General features: G+C 51.2%; 1 protein-coding gene across 4 annotated transcripts in view; it reads right to left on the bottom strand.

The window, feature by feature from the left end:
- Positions 1–295: 295 nt before the first annotated feature.
- Positions 296–10,651, bottom strand: part of Bicdl1 (BICD family like cargo adaptor 1) — an 87,814-nt gene continuing 77,458 nt past the window's right edge. For 2 of the 4 annotated variants that reach the window (XM_021631781.2, XM_021631780.2), the window contains 3 exons: positions 8,411–8,541; positions 4,252–4,372; positions 296–1,754 (listed from right to left, as the gene is read on the bottom strand). In XM_021631781.2, the coding sequence (XP_021487456.1) occupies positions 1,593–1,754; positions 4,252–4,372; positions 8,411–8,541 (414 nt within the window). In that variant the 3' untranslated portion in view covers positions 296–1,592. Of the gene's footprint in view, positions 1,755–3,466; positions 3,576–4,251; positions 4,373–8,410; positions 8,542–10,651 lie in introns of all 4 variants that reach the window. The other 2 variants (XM_060382550.1, XR_009591505.1) reach the window with 2 other exon arrangements.

The following is a 10,651-nucleotide window of genomic DNA, read 5'->3' as shown; positions in this document are numbered from 1 at the left end:
ATGGATGGTTCGGGGTGGTGTTTCCTCTCCGGGCCCAGAGCACGTGTGGGAAGATGCCAGGGGAAGCTCCGTGTTTATTCTGCACATGCCGGAAGGGTGCAGTGGAAGCTTGTGCTTGGAATTTCTCTGAGCTGGAACTAGACAAGAGGGTGTGGGGCAGGATCTGCCACCTTCACAAGTGCCCCTTCTGGGTCCAGTACTGCCCCTCTACAGCAGCGGCCCAGTGATGGCTTTTGACACACAGAGCATGTTCGCACCAAACAACCCTCCACGTACCCAGGAACTGAGGCAGAAGTTCTGTAGAAATTCATTTTATTCTTATTCAGACTATTTTCAAAAGAAGCAGTGATGCGCTGTTTTTCTAAAAATATGCCTTTATAGATTTATATGTGTGTATTATAAAATTCATACGTGTATTTACACAATTGCTACATACAAAATTACAGCACTGTGGTATGTACATATCTATAAGTACATTCTTTCTGCTCAGCCCTGCTGTGCTTTTCCCCAGTGAGGGCAGGAGGCTCAGTGAGTGGTAAGCAGCCGCAGGCCTGCAGGCCGGGCCCGCACAGCCTGAGCTGGGGCCTCAGCAGAGATAGGGTGGCTACTGCAGAAGGAGCAGAAGCAGCAGGCTGCAGGCCATGGCCCTTGGAGGCCTGGTGGGCACTATGTGGAGGCTCCCAGCAGCCTTACCCCATCCACCTGTGGCACCCATGCTGCCTTCAGTGCAAGGCTGGTTAAACCAGGCCCCTCAGAGGCCTTTCTCTGGCCTGCACGTGCTCGGCTTGGCCAAGAGGTTGTATTTGAGGTGGAGGGGGACGTGGAAGACAAGGGCCCTCCCAGCCCTACCCCGTGGTGGTGGTGGTGTGGTAGTGGGAGTCTGGAAGGCTGCAGCCTAAAGAGGGCCAATGGGAATGCTGCCTGGCCCAGGCCTCCCTAGGGGTAAGGACTGCACTGGAGGAAGCTGAGTGGTGGCAGCCAGAAGACAGGACCTTCCCTGGGGTACAGGATGGCCTCAGCAGAGTTTGGGTACACCCAGTTCTTAGGCCCCACAGCCACAGGCTAGGCCTCCTGTGTTACAGGGGCTCCAGCAGAGGTGCATGCACGTGGATGAGGGCTGTGCCTCCCCTCACTCCAGGCCAGTGGCTGGGGTGGAGTGGAGGCTCAGGCCTCCTGAGGCATGCACAGGAGGGCCTCACTCTCTGCTCCCCATGTTCAAAATCCAAGGAGACAGCAGAGCCTTTAGGGTGGGCTGTGATCAGCTGGGTCTGAATGGCAGAGCCCATCAGTGGGCTGCATGGGAAGAGACTGAGCCTGATCACTAACAGGATCCTGGGGAAGCCCAGGCTGAGGCTTGGCTTGGGCAGTGGGGACAGGGGTTCATTCCTGTCGCTTGGTGGGGAGCAGCCTTCAGAGGACAAGCCAGGCCCCCTACCTCTGTCTCCATTACATTGACAAAAGAGAGTGAGCTTTCCGGAACCAACTGGGTCCCAGGGCAGGCGGGCAGGCAGTGTAGCTGCCCAGCCGCAGCTGAGGGGAGACCCTTTTCAACTGCCTAGTCCCCCATCCTCAATGGCCTGACTCCTCCACACTTAAATTTTCCTGAAGAAGGAGAAGAGCCGTTTGCCATCCATGGTGCTGTGTTCCTGGCCCCGCCCTTCGCCGTGGCCCCTAGAGAAGGCAGCAGCAGGCCGACTCTGTTCCTTCAGGTGCGTGTCCATCAGCTGCCTGTCAATGACCCTGTGCATGTCATCCTGCAGAGAGGGAGAGGGGATGGGGATAATAAGCAGCTGCTCTTAATCTGGCCCTGGGGTGGGGCAGGGAGGTGACAAATGTGGGCAGAAGGTGAAGATGAAGTATGAGATGAGGAAGCACTGTAATTGGGGCTGGGGGACCAACAAAGTGGTGAATGTGAAAGTGGTACCATGCCAGGATACATAGGTGCCATACAGCGCTCAGTCTCAGGGCCAGTGTCCTCCCTCCTGATGATCTGTGTTTAGGCCTAAATAACAGAGCAGCCACCTCTCCCACCCCCAATACTAGTTTATGAGGCTGTCAGGATACCCACGGTCTGGCTTGCCACCCCATCCTCAGCCCAGAGTGATCTTAACTTGCCAGCTCTCTAGCCCAGTGACCTGGCCCCAAGAGGCTACTGGTGTCCTAATTTCTCCTTCAGATCACTTACAGGCTAAGCCACTATGCCCACATTCCACAGGTAGCCACTATATGCTTGGGACAGCCTTTACCCCTCTGGCCAGGCAATGCCATCTTGAAATGTGGTCTTGTTCCAAGTCAGAAGTCTATTGGCTTCTTTATAGGGTAAGGACCTTAACCATCTAATTAGCTGGCTGCCTAGAAAACGCACCCCACACCGTCTTACAAGAGCAGCTTTGGACAGTCCCCTCTAGTCCTGATTCTGACTAGGAAAAAGCCATCTGACAATGGGTTGTGCCACTATCATGTGCAAGGAGCCCTGCGTGATGACCACGGTACCCAAACACCACCACCTTCTGCCTTCTTCAGCTTTTAGCACAATTGTGAGCTCTGTAAGTTCTGACAAAAAGCCCTGAAACAAAACTCACAGGGACTGACTCAGCTGCTGGAACCCAAGCACATGGCAGGTGAGGGCAGGCTGAGGTGGGCTCCCAGCAGCAGGTAGAGATGGGGTCTGTGAGTAGTCACTGAGGAAATGAGGGGGAAACCCAGAGAGCCTGGCTCTGCTCCCGACCAGCTTGTCTGTCACCTCTGCTTCCCTTATGTTCTGACCTGTGGGTGTCACTTGAATATCTTTGAAGGTTTCAGAATGAAACCAAAGCAGGTTCCTTCCCATCACCAGGTGGTAGGGAGTCCACAGCTTGTACCCCTATTCTCTCCTTCCATCCTCACCATCCTCATCTTCACAGGTCTTATATGTGCTGATTCAACTTCCCAGCTCTCCTCCCCTTTATCCTTTCCCTGCCAGCTCCATTTTCCGTTTGCCTCTTAGATTAGACCCTGTCATTTTTGCCAACACATGGCTTCTGCTCCCAAAGCCCCAATGTAGAATCTCAGCACAGTATTCTCCAACCTATTTAGGCAAGCTCAATAAAAGGGAAAAGTCAGGAAAAAGTCCTTTCAACACTGTCGTGTTTTCTAGGGCAGTCACTTCAAACTGCACTTTTATACTTTAAATAACCAAGTTTAAGAAGGGAATTCTATTAAACACATCTCCTTGGAACTTCACATACATGCACAGGACCTGGTCATGTGTTAAAAACCCATCTCTAATGAAGTGGCATCGGCCTGCCACTGTTGCCAGACTCATGGCAGTGATGGAAGGAAGGAGGCCGGGGCTTGACGGCACATCACACTGCACAGAGATGAGGCTGGGCTCCGGCACGCAGGACGTGGGGGGCTGCGGGAATGTGGCAGATGCAGGACAGATGGCAGAGAAAAACACATGAATGGACACGAGGCTCAATCTCACCTCAAAGGCAGGAGGGGTGTACAACTAAAGCTGTTGGTACAGGAACTGAGAAAGGCCACTAGATCAGAAACCAAAGGAGCCAGATAGTAAAAAGCCCTGAGGAAGCAAACTGTAGTTGGGAGAGAAGAGAGAACAGCTTTGGTAAGCCAGGGTTCTGGCTAGCTGGCTGATGGTCGGAGCCAGGGAGCCAGTGACCTGATGGTATAGCCAGGACTGTGGGTGCCAGACCCACAGGGCCATAGCGTAATGGCCACTGCTATTCTGTCTGCCACTGTGGGGCTCACCTCATTAAGTCACAGACGACTTTCCAAATCTAGCAGCTTAGAATTTCTTGGAGATGTTAATCACTAGACCCACATTCTGACATCAGAATACCTCACCCACGAGTCACAACCTTGGGGCTGTATGGAGTCGGGAGACCCTGATATGGTGGTCCTAGAGATAGACACACTGACTCATTTACTCCAGGACTCTGCCAGCACAGTGCCCTTGGAAAAAGAAAGCCACGGGCGTCTGAGAAGGGCAGGGCAGCAGCCGTGTGGGAGGACTGCTGAGCTAAACCCAGATGTGCGTTCCATTCAGTCACTTGGGGGCCCCAATATTAGTTTAAAACAAACAGCATGAGCAGCTGAGGGAGGGCCCAGTCCACCCCTGGTGGCAGGACATCTGTAGCACGGGCTGCCTGGGTGACACAAGGGCACTCAAGGCATTCTGCCCTGGGGACTGGGAGCCAGGGCCTCACAGGTCTTATGCGTGCTGATCCCCCACCTCAGGCTCTTGTTTACCTGCCAAGCCTCAAGCTGCTGTGAGAGGTTCAGTTTCTGCTGAATGGCGTCCAGGAGCTGGCTGTTCAGGGACATCATGTCCATCTTGCACTTGGCGAGCTCCAGCTCTACAGCGTTCTTCCTGCAAACAGGTGAGCCACGGTGAGCGGGAGCACCTGGAGTCTGAGGGTCCGCAAAGGGCCACCGACACTGCATCACCTGGAGGTCGGCAGCATGCTTCCTGACCAGAGCCCAGACAGCATCAAAGGCCTCTCAGCAAAGGAGCTGCTTGCTGATCCTGCCCGCAAGGCTGTGCACGCTGCAGGGTGGAGGCCTGCTGCTGCTGTGGGGGAGGGGGACACTCCTCTGGACTACTGCTTTAGAGGAAGCCACACAATGGTGACTACAGTTTGGCAATTCCAGGATCTAATAATCGGGGAACTGTTTAAAAAAATTAAAAAGGCAGCACAATATGGGCACCCAGATACACGGTGTTTACTGACAATTTATCAGGATGGATCTAGGGAGGAAAAGGTCGAGCTTTGTGAAATGAAACTGCCAGTGTGTCGATACACAAGACACACCAAAATGCACTGGATTATGTCTGGTGATGTCGATGATGCTGACTCTCCCAACATGCTTTAGTATTTTCAAGCTTGCATGCTTTGGGGACTACTTTGTCCACTGTCCCAACATTATTATATTATAGCTGCTCAATGCTAAAAAACGGACCGGTTGGGGTGGGTATGAAGGAAGGGTGCAGTTAACTGAGCTGCCTCTGCACAGGCAGCAGCCACTGCCTGAAAGCATACTGTACCAGAGCCGCAGGACTAGCCTGCAGAGGCCGCAGCGCTGGGCTCAGAACGCCACACTAACCGAGCGAGCCGGAAGAAGCAGAGCTCAGACTATACTTCCTCCCTGCCTCGCCCTCCACCCAGCAATTAGTCACCTGCTCCGCACCCCAGCCTGCCCTAGACAGGCGCACCCACCCGCCCCTTTGCTGGAAAGGCAGCTCCGGACAACGCTGGGCTCACCCTGGCCCCGCCCACTGCGGCTTGCAGGCCACGGGGATAGGACTAAGCCTGTCCAAGCGGTCAGGCGCGGCAGGTTGCTTCCGTCATGCGCACTGCCATTGGCTGTCAGAGAACAGCGGAAATCCTCAAGGCAGCGGTTGCCACGGACGCGATGTGCCTGACAGTTCCCAAACCAGCTGCTCTAGTCTCAGGAGGTACCGTGTGTCTGCCAGCAGATGGCGCAGCGAGCAGCCCAGAGCTATGAAATGTGCTGACTAACGCCTGGGCCAAGGGCCTGTGCAGAGCTCAGAAGGGAAAGGGGAGTCTTCAGGAGCCCAGACCCAGAAGGCATAGCTACACAAGTCTCTCATCCGAACATGAATCATATTCTTTAAAAACGGGTATTGCCAACGCCCAGAAAAATTCCTTATATAAATGAAGTCACTGGTTTTTGGTTTTTGTTTTTGTAAGGCAGGCTGTTCATTCCGGATTAATTTGTGATATCCACATTGGTGTGGTTCAGTGACATTTTACCTGCTCGATTAACTTGTTTTTAGTGAGTGCTTTTCAATCGTGAGGTGATAAAATTGCTAGTGGCTTATCTCACACTAAGGATCACCTTGGGGACCCTGCAGCCCTTTAGTGGCATGAGTCTCCCTGGAACACATTAAAGTCACCAGGTGAAGAAGCAGCCTCTGCACAGCCATTCAGACTAAATTGTTCTGGGGCTGCTTTTATAATGTATGTGGGCACCGCACACAATGCCCGCTTCTAGTAACTACACACCAGGCGCACATGGACAGGTGCGAGAGCCTTCCCAAGATGTACTGTACTCAACTCCAGAAAATGAACTAGAGTAATAGACAACCCAATGGAGGTCTGATCAGGGAAAAAGCGGATCCAAAGGTAAAATGGGATGAAGATGATAAGAACAGAAAGCAGAACGGAAGGAAAGCAGGAAGGTCAGACTATGAGAACTGCTGTGCCCCTCTTCTCTTGTTTAAAGGCACATGGACTCCCTTAAGACAGGCTCTCTTCAGATTTCAGGACTGGCAGCCAAGAGGAAGGATGCCAGGACCAGAGGATGGGCAGATCTGAAGGTGGTACTAGTGAGTGCGTGCGTGAGCGTGTGCGTGTGCGTGTGCGTGTGTGCTCGCGTCCGTCCACGCTCTACAGGCAGCGAGACAGGCAACCCTCACTATGTATTGGAAGCCTGCTGAGAGTGTGCACATTTTTACCTCCTTCATAAAGGGGGAGGAATGAAGGCCGTGACTTTTTTTTTTTTTTTTTAGGATCAGAGGGTGTGGTGGTCACACCTGTAATCCCCCCGGAACTTGAGGCTGAGACCAGGGGATAATTTCAAGTTAGAGGCCAGCCTAAGCTAAACAGCAAAATCAGCCAAACAACTAGCAAAATAGGGACCATGGAAAAATATCCCTTTGCTTCTCTTATTTCCAAATTGTTGACTGCAAAGGAACGTATTTATACACTTCTTTTCTGTTAAAAAAACAAAACAACAAAATAAAGACAATATGAGAAAATGACCTGGCTTATTGAAAACAAATGGAAGAGTGGAAACTGATGAAATCAAACCCAGCTGAAAAAGTGCAAAACGAAGATCCGGGTTCCTCACCAAGCAAATGTTAAGAGGGAATGGAAGGAAGATATTACAGGCTTTCAGAGCGCCAGTCCATGAGCATGTGGGCTTCAGAGCCAGAGTCTAAACAATTAAAATCACATGTATAGAGTAACTTGTGTGTGTTGGGGAGGCTGAGGACACTGACTGTGCACTCTGTTTTCACAGTACAGTAGTTCATGGGCGAAGCACTTGCCTAGCATAGACCAGGCCCTGGGCTTACTCCTCAGTACTAAAAATACCACAGGAAAAAAACAAACCCACCCAACCACATAACCCACTACAACACTGTGCTGGTTAGGGAAGCAAAGTGCTGAATCCACAGTGGGGACAGAATCCAGTCCCCACTGGCTTTGGTCTGAGGTTGGAGATAAAGAGCCCAGCTACATGACTCATGCTGAGGCGGACAGGTGGGTAGATGAGGGTTCCTGCTATGTTTCTTCTGTGTACCTGGGAATGTCCGTAAGGAATTTAAAAGAAAACAAGAACCAGAAGTCACAAAAAGGGGCAGATGCACATGACAGCACTGGGAAGCTAAATTCTAAGTTGAAAACATACTAAGCATTCATACTAGCATCCAATGCTAAAGGTGCAGTGGCACACATCTGTAATCCCAGCACTTGGGAAGCAGAGGCAGGCAGATCGCTGTGAGTTTGAGGCCAGCCTGGTCTACAAAGCCAGTCAAGGACAGCCAAGGCTACACAGAGAAAACCCTGTCTCCAAAAACCAAAACCACCACAACAAACCAAACCAAAAAGCCTAATTAACTATGCAACAAATATGTCAACGCACCCATAGGAAGCAAGTCACATGACAACCTGAACTACCTGGGTCTACTAGGGACAAAGAGAAGTGGGTAGCAGGGCAAATAACCTTTATCTTTGTCTTCTTCTGTATAATGTGAAAGAGAGAGAGAGAGAGAGAGTGTGTGTGTCTTGTTATGTAACCTAAGCTGGCCTTGCACTCACTCTGTCGTTCAAGCTGGCTTCATACTAGAGATCCTTCTGTTTATAGTTCCTGAGTTCTGGATTACAAGTGTATGACACTATGGTGGGCTTATAACAGAATTTTCATTCACTCATTCATCCATCCATCCATTCATTCATTCACTCACTGAGACAGGCTCTCACTATATAGCCCTGGCTGTCCTGGACTTGCTTTGTAGACCAGGCTGGCCTGAACTCACAGGGAACCGCCTGGCCCTGCTGAGTGGTGGGATTAAAGGTGTGAGCCACCCACCACCTGGCACCTGATTTTTGAAAATAAGTACATAGCTCAGCGTTCTTAGAAAGAAATAAAGGAGAGGCTGGAGAGGTGGTTGAGTGAGCAGCACCTGCTGCACGAGCCTGAGGACATGAGTCTGGATCCCAGCACTCACTCCAGCAAGAAGCCAGATGTGGCCATGTGCGCTCCAGGGGATGGAAGCAGGAGCCACAGGGCAATGCATTCAACACACACACACACACACACACACACACACACACACACACACACACACACAAGAAGTGAGTAAACCATCCATGTCACTCACTTTGCGATGGCCTCATCCCGGTCCCTGATGGCCTTCTGAAGCTGCTCCTTTGGCTCCTTGTCCTCAGATGTCACTCTGAGTCGGTCCCTTTCTTCCTTCAGGGCAGTCATCTCCACACTCAGCAGAGTCACCTAGCATCAGAGCAAAGAAGAATGTCTGTGAGGGCAATGGTGCTGGTGGCTGGCTGCTCTCTCCTCAAGGGAAAGGTTCCTGGATGCCAGCAAGATGGCTCAGGAGGTAAAGGCGCTTGCCGTGTTAAGCCTGACAACCTCAACTTGAACCCTAGAACCCAAATAAAGATGGAAGAAGAAAACTGACTCCACAAAGTTGTCCTCTGACCTCTACCTCAATTTTGAGGGGCCAGAGAAAGGGCTCAGCAGTTAAGAACACTCTGTGCTCCTTCAGAGGACCCAAGTTGGTTTTCCAGTACCCCCCGTTCATAGCCAGCTGTAAGTCCTTCTGATACACACATAATTAGGAATAAAACAAACCTTTGAAAATAATAATTTTCAAAAGACATTTCCAAAGGTCCCAGGGGCATGCATGGGGAGAAGGCTGATAGAGTCCTGCTGTTGCTCTGCCCTAATGCCTTTCTGCCCCGAGCAAGGTGCCTGTGCCTGGTTCCAGCTCAGTGGAGAGGGAGCCTGGGGGAGGCTGACCCTGATGTGTAGCCAGGGATCCAGATTTCCTGTGTCCTCGGCCTATCAAAACCACTGCAGTGGCTGAGAAACACCCCCAGGTAGACAGTAAGAGATCACATATGTATCAGGGCTCTGAAACAGTTTTGGAGGCAGGGTCTCAAATTTTGGCAAGCTTGATCTAACCATTAATCTCCATAGATCAAAGCCACATGGGATTTCAACACCAATGTTCTATCACTTCAGTCCTTTTACCTCTTCTGTGGTCTGTGCCTCAGTGGATGGCACCGTCCTCACGACCAACCTGGAGTCATGTGGCAATGAAGGGCTGACAGAATGAAGCAAGACATTCTGTCCCACCCCACAGCAGTGACCTCAGTCATGTACACCTGAATCTCGGGAAGCATGTCCTCCCCACCTGAACATCACATAGCATGGCTGCACCTGTGCACAGAACTGCTGATGTGAGGCAGCTAGTCACCAATCTAAACCTTTACTGTTTGGGGGACATTCCTGACTGTATGTCCTGCTGGGAGACTGATGATAACCTCCCACTAGAAAAGCCAGGTGAGAAGGCATCTCCTTCCCTTTGCAGTGTGGGCATGTGACCTAGAGCTGCCAGCTAACACTGCTCCCCCCACCCCCGCCCATAGATCTAGGAGGAGAAGCAAAGCAAAGCTGCACTTGAGTAGAGACTATTTCCCGGACAGCAGACTGTTTCTGCTGCTGGCTTCCCATGACTCCTCCTTCATGTCTGGGACCTGAGTTACCCAGTTGTTCTTGCTGTTAATCCTAGTGGCTATCAGATTTAATTCCTTAAGTTACACAAAGCAAGTATCAGTTGTGTGCAATCAGTTGTGTGCAACCATTCTAATAGACCTAATAGAGATCTCAGTAAATGTGTGAAGCAATGAAGACTGGTAGGATCAGACATGGACAGGGATGCACACCCACACCCTCGCGGTAAGTATTACACACCCACTGACACTTTTCCAAGGGAGGACCCATCCACACAGATCTGCTCCCTCTCATTAAGGACAGCTGCTACTCTGACTCCAGGACTTGAAGATTAAGCTCCCAGGCAGAGCCAGCAGCTACTTAGCACGATCGGAAGACATGGAGATTTTTATGTGAGGTGGGTGTTGGCCTGCACCTAAGTCTGTGAACCAGGCATATGCCTGCTGCCCACTAAGGCCAGAAGACTGTTGGACCCCTGGAACTGGAGTTATAGACAGTTACAAGCCACCAGGAGGGTACCAAACCCTGTTCCTCTGGAAGAGCAACCAGCATTCTTAACTGCTAAGCCATGTCTCCCAACCTCAAAATTTGCATTCTTAAGAGGCCGATAAGGAATGTGCGGGCCTGGGCTTGACATTCTGAAAGCTTTAACTTTCTCAAGGTTAACAGTTTGGGGCAGGAGAGTTCTAAGCTTTGGGAAAGAGCAGTTTGAAATTTCTGTAAAGGCTCTGCTTTGCATGTGCGTCTAGCTCCAAGGTAGCAGTCTCTGGGGAGAGCGTCAGCCTTACCCTAGGAACCAGCAGTTTTGGCAGCCTGCTTGCCTGAACCAAGACCTAGAAAGCATGTGGCAAAGACAAACTTCTTC

This window comes from Meriones unguiculatus, chromosome 4 (assembly GCF_030254825.1).
Source record: "Meriones unguiculatus strain TT.TT164.6M chromosome 4, Bangor_MerUng_6.1, whole genome shotgun sequence".
Classification (NCBI taxonomy): Eukaryota; Metazoa; Chordata; class Mammalia; order Rodentia; family Muridae; genus Meriones; species Meriones unguiculatus.
Note: the sequence above shows the minus strand (reverse complement) of the source record. Positions and strands in the feature narration are given on the sequence as shown.